Raw genomic sequence first — 21,977 nt, forward strand, 5'->3', positions numbered from 1 at the left:
AAACTCTTTCCTCATTATTACACCTGCCATTTTGTCTCATAGTCATGGTCGTATATACTTCGTGATTCATTGTGAACGGCCCACTATATGAACACTACCCCGGATTTTGCCTTCCGATTTTTTCATCTTTAAATAATTATTACTCCTATCGAGTGACCTATAAGAAAACTCTACACACGATGATCCCACGTAATGATAAAATATAATACATTTTTCATGAAATATCTGAACTCGGCCGGACAATATATTCCGATTGAAAAACAAATAAATCAAGTTAAATAAATAATTATTTTATTTATAGATCATTTAAAATACAAAATATAAATATTTTGTAAAATAAAAAAGATTACAATGATTCTTGAAAAATTCAATATGCACTATCTCTTAAGCTAGTAACATCACAACTAACCATCACTTTTAAAAGTCACAGAAACAAAAACTCTTGTAGTTATGTAGTATAAAAAATCTTTACAGAAATTTTCATAATATGAACGATCTTTCATGATAAAATGTGAGTTTTTGTGATTTTTAACATTGGTATATGATCTTCCACTTTAGCGTAAAAAACATATCAAGCACCCAAAAGAGAACAAGCAAACACTCAAAAATTTGGATACAAGCAAGTCCAACAGTGTCCTAGTTGGAGTGCTAAATATAATATAAAAAATTATGTCCCAGTAGTTTATGACATATTCTACTAATTTTAACTCCAACAATGTGCATTATTTTCATTATATGTTTAATATTTTATTATTAAAAGTTCACTTTCATTATTAAAACATAATATAAAATAGAGAGAGAAAGAGAGTGTTGGTAAGAATTTATTATAAAATATGAGATAGGGCAAGGAGAGAGTGCCTAAAAAATAAGGTTTGAATGGGTTGTCCTAGTGAAATGGGGCATCACTAGGATATTGTTGAATCAAGTTTTTTCATCAAATGCCTTATATTATGACTTAGGACACTAAATAGGTCATAGGGCGACTGTTGGACTTGCTCTAACCATTCTCAAAAAAAAAAAGAAAAAAGAAGACTATTGAAGTAAAATAAGAACAAGATGGACTCTCGTTGAGAGAGAGGCGGCCGGCCGAGAAATACCAAATAAATTTAAATAATCAAAAACGGGTGTTATTTTTCTCTTTCTTTTATCAAATCAAAAAAGAAAATCAAAAACTAAATAAAGTGAGCTCAATTAATTTCACTATAAAATACTCAAATTATTTAATACAAAATATAAATACAAGTAAGAGGAGCGTGTTATAAAAGGCCTCTGCATCTCCCTCTTCTCAAAACAGCGCCTCCCCTTGTTTTCTCTCAAACAACTCTTTCTTTTTTCACTCTTAGAGAGAGATTCTTGAGAGAGAAAGCTTCATCTTCATCAATGGCGTTCCTGTCTTTCTTTGGCAGAGTTCTCTTCGTTTCTGTCTTCATTCTCTCCGCTTGGCAAGAGTATGCAGCCCCTTCTCTATCATCTCTCCCAGATCTCTCTCTCTATATACTTGTTTAGGCTTATATATTCATCAATTTTTTGTTGTTTTGTGTTAAATAGAGTAGTTGAATGGGTTTTTAGTACTAGATCTGATTAGGGTTTGGTGGATTTGCTGCTTGTTCAGTTGAATTTAAGTTTGAGTTTAGTTAGATTATGCTAACTGAGTGTAAAGTTTGTGTCTTTTTTGTTAGATTCATGTGGGTTTTTGTTGAATTCTGTTTTGAAAATGTGGGATTTGTTTCTTGATATGTCCTTTTTTTGAAATTTGACTTTGAGGGTTTCTACTTGGTATTTTTGATGGTGAGTTATCGAGTGTAGATCACATGAAGATTTGTTTGTCTGGCCTTTTTAGGGGATTTGGGATTCATGGGTGAGCAAAACATGTGATTAGTGCTTATCCTTTATCGAAGGATATTAGTTACAGTTGTAGATCACATGAGGTTGTGTTTGTTTGGTCTTTAAAGAGGTTTAGAATTGATGGATAAGTAATACACGTGATAAGTGTTTATCCAAGGATATTAGTTGTAGTTGTAGATCACGTGAAAGTTGTGTTTGTTTGGTGTTTATTGGGGTTTGAAATTGATTGGTGAGCGAACACACATGATTAGTGCTTATCGAAGGATAGTAATTAACTGGTGTTTATGTGACAGAATTTGTTGTGAAGAAGGGAATATTATGATGGTTAAAAGTTTGATTATTTAGAAGCAGGATTTGCAATAAAATTAGATGTGATCTTATGTTATTAAATAACAGCTATATATATATGTATGAATGCATGTATGTATTGTGTAATAGGCAACATGTTCTTTATTTAGTTAACTGATTTCCTGACTAATTTGGTTCTATATTGGCCATCGGAGTGATATGTTGTTATTGATATGTTTCTCCTTGCCGGGACATTGGTAGTTTCCTAACCCCTCCCCTATCTTTCTGTGAATGTGTACATTTCTATGGATGGAGGTTGTTGAGTGACTTGTGGGCGTGTTTATGCTTTCAAAGATTATTGACTTGTACATCTTATTGTTGTTTTATTACCATGGAAACTAGGATGCAGGGTTTATTTTGTGGCTTGCAGAGAATATTTACATTAGATATCTGGTCGTTTATTTGTTGAAATTGAAATAATATATTAATTTGGGAACATGTTATATTAATGTGTTATGTATGATTTTATAATTGTATAAGACCATATAGCATCACTTGTTAATTGTATGTAGGCATAGTGGATGAGTTCTTAAATGGGCATCAGAACTTATATTACGTTCGGAATTGTGAATAGTTTGTAAATTTGACTAACCTGGTTTCTCTGTAACAGCAAGATCTCTGATCTTAGTGTCGTGACTTGTGAAAATGCAAGTATTAGTCACTGAATCACACACACACACACAAGCATTCTTGTTTTATGGTTTTTAAAATTAGCTTATGTGTTCACGTACGTCTTTGATTTTGTTTGTTGTCCCTGATCACTTACTAGTTATTAGGTAATTACAAACCTCATTCTAGTTTAGCTTAATTGAAGATTTTTATAGTTTGTCTATACATATGGTAGAGCATCAGTTGGAATTTAATTATGATATCAGTCATATTATTACATATAATAAGCTTTTCAAACTATGTCTTCATAGCAACACATGCCATCTCTCTGTAAATTAATAGTAACTGGATTTGCAGTGGATTAGTACATTAGTTTCACCAGAAAAGTGTTGATTGCTCTGCCTAGAATAATGATGTAGAGCTATTAAAAGCCATTATGCATGGTAGTGCTCATGTCATTCTAATGCTGTTAGATTGAGCGATGTGTGATGATCCTAGACCCCAGATCTATATGAGGTGTTTTACTGGTTGTAAAATTTTTCATTTTCGGGTGTATAAGAACTTCAAGTGTAATATTCCATGATTGAATATGCATATATGTCTTTCTCATGTTCAGGTATATGTTCCTGTGTATAAGAACTGCAAGTGCAATATTTATGTATATTAGAACTGCAAGTTTGGTATTTTATAATTGAATATGCATATTAGGGATTCTTGGGTTTATGTTTGTCTCCCTCTTTGTAGGTTTCAAGACTTTGGTGAAGATGGGGGAGCAGCTGCAAAGTCCCTTTCCCCAAAATTCCATACTGCCTCAAAGCATTTCACCACCCGTACGGGGCTGAAAGTGCCAGATTTTGAAGTAAGATTTTGTTCAACATCTTGTTGTAGCAATCCTGTAGGCCTGAGTTGTAGGTTTCTTTAATTGTTGTCACAAGCGCAGTAACCGGAACCATATTCCTTTTACAGATCAAAATAGCAGTTGCTGCAGTGATTGCCTTCAAGGGTGTTGGAGGGCTTCTATTTATCTTTGGCAGTACTATTGGGGCAACTCTTTTGGTAAGTAAATTGTGTGCTTGTATTTTGCCTCCTAGCTGAGTTTGAAACTAATAAGACGCCTTACTTAGTGTTTGTTGTTTTTTTAGCTTGTGCAACAGGCATTTGTGACACCAATCTTATATGACTTCTATAACTACGATCTTGACAAAGCAGAATTTGCTCAACTTTTCGTGAAGTTCACTCAGGCTAGTAGAAACTAAATCTATAGCTTGTTTTTTGATGTTCAACTTGATTATATCAAAAGCCTGAATCTGTACATTCTCATTACAAATTATTGTTCTTTTTCAGAATTTAGCTCTTTTTGGGGCACTTCTGTTTTTCATCGGAATGAAGAATTCATTGCCCAGGAGGACAATCAAGAAAAAGGTGGCCACGAAAAGCAAGACTAATTAAAGAAGAAATGAATGGTATAAGATGTGGAACCTGCAACTTTTATGTTCCTGAATTGCCAGGACATTTTTGTATCCATATATTAGGCCGAGGCTTTCTCTTTTGCAATTGTATTCTAATTCTGTTACGAAATAGTACACGTCTCTTCTCTTTTTTATTTTTAGTCCAGGTTCAAAAATATTCCTAGACAGATTTAAATATTATAATTTGAATTTTAGAGATTGTCTTCATCAATTATTTCAGTATTTTGTTCTGAATTTGAGATGTGTTTTCACTTGTTAACAACTCAGGGATGAAAATCTCTGATCAAAATAAGTGCATTGCCTCTTAAAAATAATAAATGTTCTATAAGAGGTCTAGAGTTATCCCTCTACACTCAATATCATCATTAACTAAAATAACTAGCTAATGATCCTTCAAGCAAAGGGATGTTGAAATATATTATGATCCTTGGTTTTTCTTTAACACCTATTTTGGAGAATTTATTACCAAATAGAATGTGGAAATTATTCCTTTAAAATTTTAGGAGAACCAAAAACTGATAAAATAGTGTGGGGATTATTTTCAGAAGTGAAATTATAAGGTACATCATACATGTGAGGAAACTTTGAGCCGAGGAGAGGGAGTGGTTGAAACAAGGGACTATCAAACAAAGGTGGCTTCAGGCTTGAATGATAGATGCAGAAGTTGATTAATACAGTACCTAACTTGCCCCTGGTGACCAACAACAAATAGATCTTGGTGTATTTTTTATTTTTTTTATATATAATAAGGTGTCTGGGCCAGCTTTCGCGCACCTCGACTAATCCGGAGAACTGTTAGCACACTAGTACCCACCAAATATGACAGTCCACTTACTTCCGTGCCTTCCAGTGAAATCGAACTTATGATCTTGGAGTGGTAAGCTCCTAAAGTCACGGTCTCAATCAACTGGAATTTGATGGCATGACATTTCAGACCAGTCTGAAAAAAATATGCTGATTGTTTCCTGTTAGTGTTACAAGTTAATACCAACACAATGTTTAACCATTCAATAAACTTATAAGTGATGACAAACCTTTTTTGTTTAAATACATTACATAATCAGGAGATGTAATTGTAGGACATATAGATCAAGTTCCTATCATTTTCTTCTATCCGAGCCTCTAAAGAGTAGTATTCCTCCCATGTTTTATTTCTTTCTTATTCTGTCCACTCTCTCAAGAACTCCTCTCACTGCTATATCAAATGCATCTTCAAGGGTGTCTAAACTAGACCGAGGATCTGCATAAATTATGCGCGGAATCAAGCCTATGACCTCTTCCCTCATGCTCCTCACCTGGCTTCTTGATATGCCTTTCAGAATCCTCTCAATACTTTCTGGCTCCTGTCTGACTTTCTCCTCAGGTATATACACCGAGTACCTTGAATAATTCTGCGGTAAATGCCATTTGTACTGTATGTAAGCCGACTTTGGATTGAAGAACACGGGAATGCACCCTGCTAAAATTGAGTCAAATGTTGATCTCCTAGTAGCCGTGTCACCAGAAGGCTGCAAACAGAACTTGGACCTCTGAAGCATACTAATGACATTAACTGGATTTTTGCAGTTTTTGACTCTGCAATTGTAAAAATTGCAGTACTCCCCTGAAACTAAACACTGGTCTATGATCATACTCCGAATAGATTGTTCAGACTTTGGGCGTGAAGCACCCACAAACGCGTACAAGTATGGCCTTTTAGCCTTCTTCACCTTGCTTTGCCATTGGAATACCTCAGAGTCGCGGCTAGGATGGAAGTAAGTAGGATATGGTATTGCATACTCATTCTTGCTCCATCGCTTGGACTCGGGCACAAGAATTGTCATGTTCTTAGTTTCAGACAACTCTAACAAAACATTCCCCCAACCTGACTGATTATCCCCAAGTCTATGAAAATCCCACGTAGTCCGCCCTGAAACAAAGAAATGATCTTGGCCCTGCATCCTTTTCCATTCTTTTTTCGACGTTAGCCATTTCACCAATTCAATAGAATTGGAATCTCTCTTAAAATCTGGATCATCCCTCAGGTATCGAAGCAGGTCGAGACCAGGATAAAATGGCACAAAAATCGCGGATGCCAATGCAGACTCATTTGTCAAGCACTTGTACATTTTCATTCTGCTATGAAAAATGATTTCTAACACGAATTGATACGTGGCATACCAGCTTCTGTTCTGCAGAATGTCACCAGAGTCCGTAGTTTCCAGGCCTAGACCGAAATTCGATAAGAAATCACACTGCTCAGACCACCTAAAACGTGCCGAACAATTTTTTAAAAAATCAACATTGAATTTACTAGGAAGATCATGAACATAAATGTACCGACCAACGCACTGATCAAAGTGTTCAGTGTCGAATCCTTTGGCCATATTCGTGTCGAAAGGCTGATTATAGAGTAAAAAAAACGAGTGATGAGTGAAAAATGCTAGACCACAGAGGCTGAGGAACAGGAACCAGACCGGTTTGTTGCAGAATTTTGTTGTCAGTGTATAAATCTCCATCTGAAATTTGTTTGGTCTGATCATTAAACTTGGGTGCACTAAATTTTACAATTGGAATCTCTTGTTAGTGGGGGTCCCACTGCACCCTCTATGTTTCAAATCCTCACCTACCTCTGGTGACTTATGAAATACTCCATCTGTTTTGAAATATAAGTCGCTTGACTTTTTTGCACGTATTTTTAAATCCTTTGACCACATAATAAAAATGATTGTTTTCAAAATTTTCTCTTTTTCAATTAAAATATATGATTGATATTATTATTCGGAAAAAGAAAATTTCAAAAACAATGATTCTAAGCATGCGGTCAAAAGACTTAAAAATACGTGCAAAAAAGTCAAACGACCTATATTTCAAAACTTTCAAAACGGAGGGAGTAGTACCATGTTAAAATGTCACTTCGCTTATAAGTACCCGTCTCTACTTATTTCACTTCTCACACACTTGCCTCATTTTAGACGCAGCTCTCTCTGTTTTCGTGTTTTGGAGCTCTTATATTTGTTGCTCAATCAAAATCTGGTAAATATCTCAGTTTGGGCAGTTTCTGAACAACTAGTCTGATATCAAAAATAATTAGTTGGAAGAATGGAGTAACAATGATGACAATAAAGATGGTTATGTCCGAGGTGAATCTAGTAAGAGGCATTGCTAGAACACACGTTTCTCTTAACTTTTTTTTTTTTTTCATTTTTTCAATATTTTAAATTTTATAAACTTATATTAGTATCTCAGAAATTTGAAAATATATAAATATTTTTTTTGAAAATTTATTCAGTGCATCCGCCATCCGAGGAAATTCCTCGTGAATCCGCCTGTGGTTGTGTCCGAATCTATCGGTGATCATATAATATAGAGTTAATTACACTTTGTAACTTTTAGGTTTGCTCCAAACGCAGTTTAGTACCTGAACTTTAAAACGTGGCAATATGCACCATACACTTAACATTCTCGGGCAAATTGTAACCTTTGGTCACTATTTTGTTGATTTGCCATTAACTTTAACTGTTTGAGAGGTAACAATGTGTGTATTAGTTTATAACAATTACTTTAACTCCTATGACCCCTAAAAAATTATGTATTATATTTTAAAATTATATCTGAACACACACAACGATGTAAAAAAAATTAAAATAATTTTTAAAATATGTATTTATTTTAAAATTTTAAAATAAGTTACATCGTTTATGTAATAATAAATTAATTTTCAGATTTCAAATCTAGATACATATTTTAAAAATTATTTTAAATTTTTTTACATCGTTGTGTGTGTTCAGAAATAATTTCAAAATATAATACATAATTTTTGAAGGGTCACATGGGGTAAAATAGCTGTTAGAAATTAATATACACAGTGTTATCTCTCAAACAGTTAAAGTTAACGGCAGATTTGAATGGAATAGTGACTAGGGGTTACAACTTGCACGGAAATGTTAAGTGTAGGGTGCACATTGTCACGTTTTAAAGTTCAGGTACTAAACTGCGTTTGGAGCAAACCTAGGGGTTACAAAATGTAATTAACTCTATAATACATGATCAACAAATATTTGGGGAGCGCTTATAACACTTGGAAGGGCAAGTCGATTCACATTTAAAAAAAGAGTTAAATCTTTAGCTATGATACAGGGGCCGTTTGGATGAGTTTAAAATGAGTGATTCTTGCTTAAAATAAATAAGTAGAGTAGAAGTTAGAAGCAAGATAAGAGTTATAAGTGATTAAAGTGTTTGGGAAATAAGTAGAAGCCCTGGTACAAAAGCTAGCATTTCTAACTTTTTATAAGTGCTTCTTGATTTATTACACAAACTGTACGAATAAGTGCTTCTAACTTATAATCTCAGAAGCCGGACTTATAAGTATTAAACAAACGCCCACATAATTTATACGAATCAACTATTTTCCACACCACATGACGACAGCCTCGTGAAGTACTCAAATGTTCAACTTGTGCCTTTCGCAGGTCTGTGTTTTGCATTTGGTAGAGGTTATAGTGGATGATGCATCTCGTGCAAGAGAAGTTTGTAGAACTCCATGAACAAGACTTCAGTGAAAATGAATCCAAACAATCAGCTAGAGTACAGTTCGGGATGGACAAGTTTCAGAATAAATGTTCCACAAGAAACCAGGGCCTAGGCCACAAGCTAGAAAGGCTTGCATATTCTAGCAAAATTGAACCAAATTGTTCTGTTTCTTGGAGCACCTGCATCGCAACCTTGCGATTATTGTTATTCTACGTTCACAAAAAGTTTACTCTAACAAGGGAGAACTGTTAACAACTTGCTATTTTATCAGCCTATCTTCATCAATACCTTTAGATGGCTATAAATATAGGTTCTACGTGCTCACTTGCCGAGTGTTCGGATGCAAGACTAAGCACGGATGTCAGAAGAACATAGAATATATGTTTTCCATAGGTAACTGAAAATACAGAGTTCCGTTACTAATAAAGGTTTGGATGACGTTTGACTAAACTTAAAAGAAGTTATTTACTGCTTAAAGTAAAGAAGTGGATTATAAATGATAAGTAAGTTATGATTTATAAATTATTAAAAGGTGTTTTGATAATATGACTTATAAGTTATTTAAATGTTTGGATGATTTTAGTTAGAATGTTTGCTGATTTAATGAAGTAGAGTGTTTCTAGAAAAGAAGATAAAAAAGAAGTAGAAGTTCAAAAAAATAAAAAGAGCTTTCTCAACTTCCAATTTCTGCCTCGAGGACTTCTTGAAAGTGCTTTACTTTTTTACACAAATATGTCAAGAAAAACAAAGCCAACTTTTTATTAAAAGAAGTTGAACTTCTTGTAAGCCAAACATGCACTTAATATCCTACAAGTTTATCAATGGTTCAAAAATTCTTAAGAAAACTAGACAACAGTGATAAGCTGGAGATCTAGATCAATACAAAATTGATGGAGATGAAAAATCTGATGATACAGAGGTTGATCATATTATAAAATGATTGTGATAACTGTTAGTTGCACAAAATCTTTACCTGGCAGTGCTGCATATAGAAAGAATGTTCTTGTTTTTCCACTCAATGGACAGAAAACTTCACATCTGCCTATTGCCTGAACATCTCATCCCATTGTTTTTCTATCCTTTGCTTGTCTTCCAGAAACTCAACACTAGCATTACTTCCATCCTTCGTTATTTTTTTGATTCTGTCTACTCTCTCAATAACTCCCCTCAATGCTGTATCAAATGCATCTTCAAGGGTCTCTAAACTGGACCGAGGATCTGCATAAATTACGCGTGGAATCAACCCTATGACCTCTTCCCTCATGCTCCTCACCTGGTTATCTGATATGGCTTTCAGTATCGTCTCAATACTTTTTGTCTCGTCTCTTAATGTCTTCTCCGGTATAAACACTGAATACTTTGTGTAGTTCTTTGGTAAATACCATATGTACTGAATATAAGCCGACCCTGGATGGAAGAACACTGGAATGCACCCTGCTAGGATCGAGTCAAATATTGATCTACGCGTATAAGAATCTCCAGATGGCTGCAAACAAAAGTTGGACCTTTGTAGCATACTCATAGCATTAACAGGATTATTGCAACTTCTGACATTGCAATTGTAGAATTTGCAGTGTCTCTTCGAAGCTATACATTGCTTGATAATTATACTCCGAATGGAATTTTCAGATTTAGGCCTTGGAGCACCGACAAAAGAAAACAGGTATGGCCTTGTAATATTTTTTATCTTTTTTTGCCATTGGAATACCTCTAGATCGCGTCTAGGATGGAAATTAGTAGGATATGGTATCGCAAACTCATTAGTGGTCCACGGACTCGACTCAATCCCAAGAATTGTCATGTTCTTGGTCTCGGGCAATACCAGCAGCTTATTCCCCCAATCTGATTGAGTGTCAGTACGTCTCCGAAAATCCCATGTAATTCTCCCAGTAACAAAAAAATGATCTTGACCCTGCAGCCTTTTCCATTCTGTTTTCTCCGTCAACCATTTCACCAATTCAACAGAATTAAAATCTCTGTCAAAACCTGCATCATCCCATAAGTATCGTCCCACGTCTAGGCCAGGGTAAAACGGTACAAAAATTGCAGAAGCCAAAGTTGAGTCATTTGTCAAGCACTTGTACTTTTTCATCCTGTTATGAAAAATAACTTCTAACATGAACTGATCCGTCGCGTACCAGCTCCTCTTCTGGAGAATCTTCCCAGAATCTTTTGTTTCGGGGCCTAGACCAAAATTCGACAAGTATTCACAAATGTTGTACCATTTAGCAATGGAGGAGCAATTCTTTAGAATGTCAACATTGAATCTACTTGGAAGATCATGAACATAAATGTATCGACCAAAGCACGTGTCAAATTTAAGTCTAGAACTCTGTCCCCTGTCGCTTCTTTTCGCCATTCTAAAATAGAGTTGATTAGTGTAGTAAGAGAAAGATGAGCAATGACTAAAAATTGCAAGAATGCAAAGACTAAGCAAAACAAACCAGAGAGGTTTCTTGCAGTATTTTCTCAGCAGTGTACAGTTCTCCATGTGATCTAAATGTGCAGATTAGACTCAATGAAGAACTGTGTTAAAGTTGAAAGTAAAGTTAATCAGGGGCTTAATGAGGTATTTTTGATAAACAAGAGCTAAGAGAAAGATTAATGCTTTAGGTTAATTTTCCATGAAGTTTCAACTTGACAACTATAGAGTTTATTTTGGTAGGTTAATGTAATATTAAGCATTGACATGTTATTGGTGGAAACATATACCATGAAATATTGTTGATGAACGTGAGGATCCATCAAATATGTTACTTGAACAGGTTATAAAGGTAAGTACTTCTATTGGGGAGTAATGGAAATTTGAAACAAGCTGTTTTTATGGGAGGAGAATACTGAACAGTTCTGCTAAATATAAAAACATACCAAAATTGTTCAGAATATTATTAACACAGATTAATGGATACCCGGTATCTTTAGCATCTACTTGCCCCGAAGAAGGAAAATGATAGGGACTTAAGAAAAATGATCTCGAATCTTTTTTATATGATTGGCTGCATTAGAGCATCAACAACCATCTAAAGCCTTTGGCTAAAATGTGAATTGGCATACTTAGAGCATCTCCAACGATGTTGGCTATAATCGTTGGCTAAGAGCATCTCCAACCATGAAGACCCCTTAGCTAAAAGGTGAGTTGTCATGCCAAAAATAAAAAATTTAGCCAACCACTTTAAAAATTCTGACTCCAACCACAGTGACCTGTTGTCTATAAATTTAGCCAACCTCCTATGGATGGCTAAATTTGTCGAACATCTACAGGTCTGTAAGAAATCTGTAGGAAGATTGCACATCATTTATTACTATATTGAACTGATATATTCTATTTTAACAATCTAAAATATTAATAACATGCTATTTTTAAATTATAGCCAACCAATATAGCCAATACCACTGAAGAGAAATGTCTTACAGGTTCAACAAATTTTACATAACGTTTTACAGGTCCAATTTAGCCAACGATTATAGCCAACACCGTTGGAGATGCTCTAAATTGGACCTGTAAGATATTATGTAAAATTTGTTTAACCTGTAAGACATTTCTCTTCAATGGTATTGGCTATATTGGTTGGCTATAATTTAAAAATAGCATGTTATTAATATTTTAGATTGTTAAAATAGAATATATCAGTTGAATATGGTAATAAATGATGTGCAATCTTCCTACAGATTTTTTACAAACCTGTAGAGGTTCGACAAATTTAGCCATCCATAAGAGGTTGGCTAAATTTATAGACAACAGGTCACAATGGTTGGAGTGTGAATTTTTGAAATGGTTGGCTAAATTTTTTATTTTTGGCATGACAACTCATCTTTTAGCTAAGGGGTCTTCATGGTTGGAGATGCTCTTAAAATAAAAAAATTTAGCTAACAGCTCCAAAAACTCAATTCCAACCATAATCAGCTGTTGTCTATAAATTTAGCCAACCTCCTATGGATGGCTAAATTTGTCGAACTTCTACAGGTCTGTAAGAAAATCTGTAGGAAGATTGTACATCATTTATTACCATATTGAAATGATATATTCTATTTTAACAATTTAAAATATTAATAACATACTATTTTTAAATTATAGTCAACCAATATAGACAGTACCATTGAAGCAAAATGTCTTACAGGTTCAACAAATTTTACATAATGTCTTGCATGTCCAATTTAGCCAACGATTATAACCAACGCTGTTGGAGATGCTCTTGTGCCCATTTTATATACATCGATCATCCAATCACAATTTTGCCACATCATTTAATATAGAAATATGAAAAACAATTTGGGTACATAGCATTAAACAAAGAATTCTTGATTAAAAATCTGTGTAGTATGGTATAAATAAAATTTATATTCCCTCTGTTTCAAAATGACAGTGATTTTTTACACGAAATCTAAAATGTAAAAAAACACACATTTCTACATATTATTTTTAAATTTTCTTTTCCTGAATATTTAGTCAAAATTAGACCCAAGGTACATCCAATTTCCAAACAATCTAAATGTTCTATTTGTGACAGCTCCCCCCGTCCTTATATTTTTCTCCATGATCCGGTCACAAGAACTTAAGTTGACACCATCTATTAAATTAAAGAATGTCAATTAGTTTTTGATACCATGTTTAAAATCGTAATGTAACTTTTAAAACCACAAATTGGTGCCGCCTCAGTCCTCACCTTATTTAAAATCACTTGGTGAGTTGGAGTTGCTCTCCGGCAATCAATTCGGCGGCTGTGAGTGCATATGCAAAAAGTACACAAACTTCCACCGTTATTCCGGTGGTCTAAACCGAAACAATATATCTTATCATTCGTCACAAATACAACACTAATGCACCAATGATAATCCCGGAAAGAATATAATAATTGCGAGTTATGAATAGTCGATCTCCGATCTCTTCTTTAATCCCGATCATCGTGGTGCACGTCGAGCCAATACATTACTGATAAGGACTTGAACTTGTTTTGTCTTCTTATCACTTTGGTGTCGGGCGTCTATTATTTTATATCTGCATGTATGGGCGCCACACGAGTTTAACATGTGTGTCAGTCGACATACACTAACGATCACATTTTTTTATTTTTAATTAATGTGTTGTTACAAATTAATTTTTTTTTTATTAGGTCACTGATTTTATTGACTCAACTCCACTAAAAATAATGATATCACAAAAATGATCATCGATCAAAAATTTCTGCCAAGTAAAAAGTAGTTTTCAGTGTATGTTTACGGACACACAAGACGAGTTATATAAACTAATTGGCCCTGATTGATGTTACATACAAGTAGCTGCAACTTGTTCCGGACAGATACTGATATGCATGCATATAGTAAACTCAAAACAGCAACCGAAACTAACAACAGACAAGCCACTGTATTATGTATTGTATGGGGAATATGTGGCTTTGCATCGAACAAGTTCAATCCACAGGCAACCAATACATTAATGGTACGTATAGCTTATATCTCAATAATAATTGTTGTTAAATGATCAATTCTTCCGAAATCTCAAAGTGTTGGGAGGAGGGCTTACCAGCATCATATCATATTTTAGCATTTCCCTCACTTGAAAGCGCATTTTTGGGTTGAAAATGGATCATGAACGCTATGTTAAGTGATTAATTCTGCCGAAATCTTTAAATTATTATGAGGATGGCTTACCAAATACCAAGAAAATAACTTATTCATTCATTTATCGAGCGAAAAGAAGAAGATGATATAGCTTGAAAAAGGTTAAGATTAATTTATCATGCAATCATGACATAGATTAAGTGAAAATGGAGAAAAGAGTAGCTGCAGAAAGTTTGGCGACCATGAATTTCACTTGTTCTTCCTTCTGTTATTGTTTTTGGGCTGGTCAAAATCAAGAAGATCTTCTAGAACCTGATCATCCAAGTACTCGAACTCAATCACCTCTTTGCCTTCCTCGTTACTCCCCTGCATTGCAGACGAGGAACTCGAACCCGAACCCGAACCAGAACCCGAAGCAGAAGCCGAATAACCAGAAAAATGATCCGAAAGGCCCCCACTCGGCAAATTATATTCCTCAGGAAAATTCAACACCGCCAAGTGACCCCTCATGGAATAAGCTGCACGATCATAAGCTCTAGCCGCATCCTCCGCAGTATTAAACGTCCCTAGCCAAACCCTCGCACCCTGCCTAGCCGAATCACGGATTTCCGCCGCGTACTTCCCCCACGGCCGCCTCCGGACGCCTCGATACCGGAGCTCCGTCGTGTTATTCGCATTATTGTTCGGCATTCCCTCGCTCATTGTTGGTTCAAATGGAGAATATGTACAAGTCGAAGAAGCTAGCAAGGTAAAATATATATATAGTTGCGAAAAGTGCATGAAAGCAACTTATCATGGTAATATAAGTTTGAGTGAGGGCCCACAAGTTGACGTGGACAAATATCTGGATGTGGTTTGTACACACGTGGTAAGAAGGTGAGGTTGGCTGGGAAGACCAAATGGGAGTCAGTGAAATGTATCTGGCTCTGGTCAAGGTGGTGGCTTTGAAATTCTTTAGCTTTGTGATATGGAAGTGCATCAGTGCATTAACTTTTTAATTGAAGCCAAGAAGAATTGAGATTGTTAATGCGATGCTCACGTGGGAAGTGGCTGTTCATTCTGGTACTAGATTCATCGGACATTATATTAATCTGGTTTTTTCAATATAAAATTTAATTTTTATATATCGTTCATCGCATCATGCACTGTTTGCACAGATTTTAAAACTCTTATAAAATATAGTTTTATAAAATTTTTAATTTATTTACTTCTAACAAATATTTTAAACATCAAACTTTTATTTAGAATAAAACTCAAATATTATTATGAAATTATAAATATAAGAGTCTCAAAATACGTGCCAAAAATAACGGAAGAAACCTATATGTTATTTGTTTGCAACTTTTGAATCAAGAACAATTGCTTAAAAATTAAAATATTCTCAATGATTCTAAAATATGTATAAGGCATAGTGGTAAAATAGATTTAAACATATAATAGATGGGATTTCGTATCAACACATATGTCAAAAGGCAAGCCACTTCAGTATTATATCTCCGAATCTCATAGTAGTAACTAGCTGAATGCACCTCAAAATACTTATATTTATATTAATTAAAAACCAGCTCATTTGTGTAATACAAACCGATAATATTTAATCCTTATATATAAGGGCACTATTATGAAGAATTATTATATATATGTAAGTTACAATGTAATATATTTAGTCATGCATGGTAATATATTGAATATTTTATTACAGTATTATTTAGAAAAGAAGTTTCTTGGTGGAGATAAAAACATCGAACCGCCAAAGAGTGCCCTTCCTCGTTATGCGAGGAGGAGGAAGAGTTGGTGTCTATTTTTAATTCTCTACTAATAATGTTGGGTCTTCAAATTCTCGATTACGCAGAATGAGCATTCGTAAGCATTGACATCTATAAAAATTTTAAGACTATACAATCTCTAGAACATTCCCATGAATATATTAAAAAATTTCTGCAAGTGGACAAGTTATTTTATAATTCTCTTTCGCTATTCGTTCGTCCAAACTTCAGGACGTAGTAGTTATATGCAATAATCGTCAAAGAATCGCCGGAGGAAGGATGGTTGGGCAGTGACGGAACCAGGACTAAAACTTATGGGGGGCTGATAAGTCTTAATTGCTTTTATAGCAAAAAAATTCTCACAACAGTAGCAATGATAATGGGTAAAACCAGAGCTAACTCTTTTGGTAACAACTGATTTGGTAACAACTCCAGGTCTGTTAAAGAGAAATCCTTTGAATAAAATTGTGCAAGGCAGACCAGTTTTGAGTTATTGAAACTTGAAAATTAATTTCTAGGATCCAAAGAACCAATACAAAGTAGTAGCTTTATGTTTTCTTCTGAAAAATGGTTATCCATCTCTTGGAAAATAAGATCAATAACATGTTAAATAAAAGGTTAGTAAATAAGTTTTATAGCAGTGAACATCTTCTAAAAATGTCTTCCATTCTTTCTCTCTTAATAGCTGCAATTTAATTTTCATACTTCGAACCATTGTCATAGTATTTTATAATATTACGGGTGCTTTGTTGTAAAGATCATGACAAATCATTAGTAATTGCCATGATAACTTTCATCAACAGAACTCCACCGAGTTAAGGTAGTGTCAATGTGTGCGTATGACTTATGGCAAAATTTGAAGAATATGGATCCGGAGATGAAATGAACTCCAACAAGATCCTAGCACCTCTTCAAAAATTTAAGTGCTCTGTTTGCTTCCTTAACAATGAAGAGCTTACTTTAACCAACAAAAATTTGGTGTGGTGGTAGAGCTATTGTACCCCATTGCGGATGTGCACATGCATACATGATCGCATGCATACATGATCTAGTATTACTGACATAACCTAGCATTATCGTTTACCATCTTCTTTCATCACTCACTACTATATTTTCTCAAGTATAAAAAATAAAAATTGTTGATTTTATTATATAATACATCGATTGATGAAGTATAAATTGATGTTTCATGTATTTGTAAGTAGCGATTATGAAATTGATTTTTTGTTTGTATTTAGGAAATGATTGTTTTCTATCACCGGCATATATCTATGTATATTTTTTTTACTATTAGTAGCATATTTGATTAGTAAATAATAAAATTACTACTGATAAATGAATTATTTAACATATATAAATACAATATTAATGAACAAATAGGCATACACCAATACATGTAATTCCATATAGTGTAAAACAACAGCAACAGTACATTATTTAATTATATTTTTGTAATATACTCAGTTGAGTGATTGATAAGTTTATTTTGATTTCAAATAATACAGCTGCACTGAATTTTAAAGTCTAATGTAACTGATTAAACTTTCAAAATATAAAATGTTCAGAAATTAATGCGACTACATGTTTGTTTATTTTGACCGTGTAACATGTTTTTGTAGTGAAACTTTATTCGAAGTTTGCTAATTTGTTTATGAAGGCAGTATAAACAAAAAATATATAATAATTTATATTGTGAAATTAGTCATAAAGATAGCGCCATCATAACATGGGAAATTGCGGATTTCATTTCATTCCAACAGCATCAGCATGTTTGACTAGCACGTTTCAGAGTAAATAAACAATCATAAAAATTATGAAATGACGAATGTTAAAATATATATATATATATATATATATATATATATATATATATATATAAATATTAAGTAAATATTAGAAATAGAAAGTTAATTATTTTTCCAACATCAATAAAGGAAAGTAGTCAAGGGAAGGAGAAAATATTAAAACGATTTGTCTAGTATGTGTTCATTGATGAGTTCAATGCATAGAATTTGGTGTTTTCACGTGAACACTCATTTTTCTACGTTTTTCCTCAATTATTTAACACTCATTTTAAGGTGTGTATAAAGCATATGTTCATAATTTTTTTACAAAAAATTTGTTGTTCAATTTTCAAATTTTAAAATTAAATTTTTATTCAGAATTTTTTCTAAAAATAATTTATCAAACTAATGTGTGCCGAATCTCGAGACTCGAGAGAATTGAAAATCGAAAGGGACGAGGGAGTATTTAAAAACGTGTTGTGTGACATTCACACAATTGCACGAAACAAAAGAATGGCCCATGGTGGCTATTGAGAAATATGTGAATGATAAGACATGTAATGTATCAGATATTCAGGTCCATCAGGATGCAGCCTGCAATTGGGTTGAGTTGAGTTGTGTACATATGCGGGTTTAGTCGTCCCCGTACAAATGTGGGGAACAGGTCATAATGTGTGTTCTAATCCTGTGTGTGGTTAGAAAAGGAAGTTAGCTAGATATTTTGCTGCAAATAATGGCTATATCAAGAAAGAAAATATATTGTATGGGACAAGTACAGAAGTGGAGATTTTGCTTGTCATGTAACTCTCCGGTTTTAGTAGAAGGAATTTCTTCTTCTTTTCTTCGGTTTATGTGATTACGAACCGGAAACGTAAGCACGATTGGATAGTGAATTGATTAGTCTTGGTTTGCCTACTCAACTCGAAAATATGTTTAAAACAAATACTCAAATTAAATTATAAGATTATAAGCTATATTTTTCAAAAAAAAAAAAAATGAATCGGGAAGGTAATTTTAGAAATAATTAAGACAGTGTTAGGTATTGTCAGATTCTTTTTAAATTAAGAAGTTAATATATTTTTTGTATTGTAATTGATTCGATTTTACCTCACCACTTTTTGAAATTTTAAATGTTGTAAAATATATAATTTAATATATTAAGATGCAATTTTGATTAAATTCTTTTTTTTTTGGAAGGAAATTTTGATTAAATACTTGATAATAAAACAAAAATCATAATACATGATACTTGTAAGACCATCTCCAACGGCGTTGGCTATAATCGCTGGCTAAATTGGACCTGTAAGACATTATGTAAAATTTGCTGAACCTGTAAGACATTTTGCTTCAATGGTACTGGCTATATTGGTTGGCAATAATTTAAAAATAGTATGTTATTAATATTTTAAATTGTTGAAATAGAATATATCAGTTCAATATGGTAATAAATGATGTACAATCTTCCTACAGATTTTCTTACAGACCTGTAGAGGTTCGACAAATTTAGCCATCCATAGAAGGTTGGCTAAATTTATAGACAACATGTGAGTATGGTTGTAGTTGAGTTTTTGAAGCTGTTGGCTAAAATTTTTTATTTTAAGTATGCCAACTCACCTTTTCACCTTTTAACCAAGGGTTTTAGATGGTTGGAGATGCTCTAACTCTTTTGGCTGGTGTTTTTCCATTTTCCAAACAAAAAAAATACACTCTAAGCTCAACATTTTACGTCCAAAAATCAATTAGGATAAATATCAGAGAATAAATCATGGGATCCTGATCTTATTATTTTCTGTTTAGCCCAATCGCTAAGCACAACACGTACTTGACATAAACCCTAAATCACTTAAACCCTTTCTTCACATCATATCCTCATTTCACAAACTCTTTACCTCAAGCTTAAAGCCATGCAGTCACTCTGTAAACGCTCTAAACCTGATCTCCTCAAACGAGGTTTTACAACCTTACTGAATCCTCAACACATAAACCTCGTACCTAGACCCCTAGCAAGATGCATGTCATCCCAGACTCTAGGTGCTTCGCGATACGACTATCCGTACCACCATTACCCACCAATGGCCTTAACCAAGAACAACTCACCTGCCTATAGTAGCGCAGGCAATCCATGCATTGACTTCTTCTTTCAAGTTGTTGTCCCCCAAAAGGCTCCAACTAGCATTGCTTATCATTTGAACAAGGCATGGGATCATGATCCACTTACTACTCTTAAACTCATTTGCAATCTTAGAGGTGTCAAAGGCACTGGCAAGGGGGACAAAGAGAACTTCTATAGCGCCGCGCTTTGGCTGCATGAGAATCATAATAGAAATTTGGCGAATAATTTGTTGGCTATGGCCTCGTTTGGGTGTCTCAAGGATCTGCTTGAGATTCTGTTCTTGTTAGTTCAAGGTGCTAATGCTCGATCAAATATTCGAAGTGATTGGGAATTGAAAAAAAAGAGATGTGAGTGTCGTAATAGTATGAGGGCTTATAATAGGAAAAGGCCTAGCAAGGTAGAGGTGGAAAAGGCGAAGAGGCTGAGAGTTCTGCTGCCGAGAGAAGGGAGGGTTGAAGCGAATGAGTTGAAAATGAGAGTGGAGAGCGAAATGGCTAGCATTTTGAGGAAGGAGAAGCGGCTGGAGAGAGCTAAGAAGTTGTGGAAGTTGTACAGCAGGGATAGATATTTTGAGTTCTTGTATGAGAAGATTTCAGGGCTGTTTGCGGATATGATGAAGGTGGACATGGCTTGTTTATATTCGGGTGACACTAATGGAATTAGTTTAGCAGCAAAATGGTGTCCTTCACTTGATTCATTCTATGATAAGTATACATTCATTTGTGGAAGCATTGCAAGGAAGGTATTTCCGCGTGAATCTTACCCTGAATACGAAGGAGTTGAGGATGCACATTATGAGTACAGAGTAAGAGACAGGTTGAGGAAAGAAGTGATGGTTCCCCTTCGTGAGGCACTGCAGCTGCCCGAGGTTTATATGAGTGCACAAAAATGGAATGCACTTGCATACAACAGAGTTGCCTCTGTTGCAATCAAGAATTACACTGATACATTCATGTGGCATGACAAAGAAAGGTTTACTAAGTATCTTGAGGATGTGAAAGCAGGGAAGGCGAAAATTGCAGCAGGAACATTGTTTCCTCATGATATTATCAAGACTTGTCTGCAAGGTGAGAGTGAGGGAAAAGAGACAGTAGCAGAGCTGCAGTGGAAAAGGATGGTGGATGATATGTTACAGAAAGGTAAATTATCTAATAATATTGCAGTTTGTGATGTTTCGCCGTATATGCCTGCACTTCCTAAGAATGTCTCACTTGGGCTTGGTTTATTACTTTCTGAGTTAAGTGAAGGGCCTTGGAAGGGTCAGGTAATCACATTTAGTCAAAACCCGCAGCTTCAATTGATTGAAGGAAATAGTCTCTTGGAGAAGTGCAAATTCTTTGAAAGTCTGGAGTGCGGAGCCAACACGAATTTTAGAAGGGTTTTTGATCAGATACTTAAGGTTGCTCTTGTTGCAAAGCTTAGCAAAGAGCAGATGATAAAGAGGGTGTTTGTTTTCAGTCATATGGAGTTCGAACGAGCATCACAGAACAAATGGGAGACTGATTACCATGCCATTAGGAAAAAATTTAAAAAAAATGGGTATGAAGTTCCTAAAATTTTGTTCTGGAATGTCAGTGGCTTGTGTGCCACACCGGTGACAGCAAAACAAAATGGAGTAGCTATGCTCAGTGGATTTTCGAAGAATTTATTCAAATTGTTCTTGGATCATGATGGGGCAATCAATCCTGAGATTGCAATGGAACGTGCTCTTTCTGGTAAAGAGTATGAAAAGCTAGTTTATTATGATGATTGATTGGGAATAAGCACGTTCATGAATTGAGACAGCTTCTTGAATACATGTAGCCATTAGTGTTCTGCATAATTAGGCTGATTACTATATTGAATTTCTGAGCATTACCAGGAGCTAAACATCATAATATATTCTTATTAAATCGTTTAAATTTGCAATGAAAATAATCACATTCATTTAGTAAAACTGCACTGCTTCCTTTTTGTTTCTGTAAGGAGTATA

The 21,977-nt window shown here is 34.5% G+C and overlaps 5 protein-coding genes across 5 annotated transcripts; 2 read left to right on the forward strand and 3 right to left on the reverse strand.

The window, feature by feature from the left end:
- The first annotated feature begins 1,249 nt into the window (after positions 1-1,249).
- On the forward strand, positions 1,250-4,465 carry LOC108200345 (uncharacterized). Its single transcript, XM_017368462.2, has 5 exons — positions 1,250-1,448; positions 3,547-3,661; positions 3,769-3,858; positions 3,945-4,043; positions 4,147-4,465. Exons 1-5 carry the CDS (start codon positions 1,381-1,383, stop codon positions 4,249-4,251), a joined length of 477 nt encoding a protein of 158 aa, XP_017223951.1. The 5' UTR covers positions 1,250-1,380; the 3' UTR covers positions 4,252-4,465.
- Positions 4,466-5,270: 805 nt separating this feature from the next.
- Positions 5,271-6,787, reverse strand: LOC108201652 (xyloglucan galactosyltransferase KATAMARI1 homolog). The gene has a single exon (XM_017369938.2). The coding sequence runs from the start codon at positions 6,767-6,769 to the stop codon at positions 5,420-5,422; it is 1,350 nt and encodes a 449-aa protein (XP_017225427.2). The 5' UTR covers positions 6,770-6,787; the 3' UTR covers positions 5,271-5,419.
- Positions 6,788-9,608: 2,821 nt separating this feature from the next.
- LOC108201653 (xyloglucan galactosyltransferase KATAMARI1 homolog) lies at positions 9,609-11,142 on the reverse strand. The gene has a single exon (XM_017369939.2). It carries the CDS (start codon positions 11,140-11,142, stop codon positions 9,826-9,828), a length of 1,317 nt encoding a protein of 438 aa, XP_017225428.1. The 3' UTR covers positions 9,609-9,825.
- A 3,449-nt stretch (positions 11,143-14,591) lies between these two features.
- Positions 14,592-15,044, reverse strand: LOC108202254 (ethylene-responsive transcription factor ERF096). Its single transcript, XM_017370646.2, has one exon. The coding sequence runs from the start codon at positions 15,042-15,044 to the stop codon at positions 14,592-14,594; it is 453 nt and encodes a 150-aa protein (XP_017226135.1).
- A 4,725-nt stretch (positions 15,045-19,769) lies between these two features.
- On the forward strand, positions 19,770-21,785 carry LOC108201654 (uncharacterized). Its single transcript, XM_017369941.2, has one exon. It carries the CDS (start codon positions 19,797-19,799, stop codon positions 21,756-21,758), a length of 1,962 nt encoding a protein of 653 aa, XP_017225430.1. The 5' UTR covers positions 19,770-19,796; the 3' UTR covers positions 21,759-21,785.
- Positions 21,786-21,977: the final 192 nt, after the last annotated feature.

This window comes from Daucus carota, chromosome 9, assembly GCF_001625215.2.
Source record: "Daucus carota subsp. sativus chromosome 9, DH1 v3.0, whole genome shotgun sequence".
In the NCBI taxonomy this organism is placed as follows: Eukaryota; Viridiplantae; Streptophyta; class Magnoliopsida; order Apiales; family Apiaceae; genus Daucus; species Daucus carota.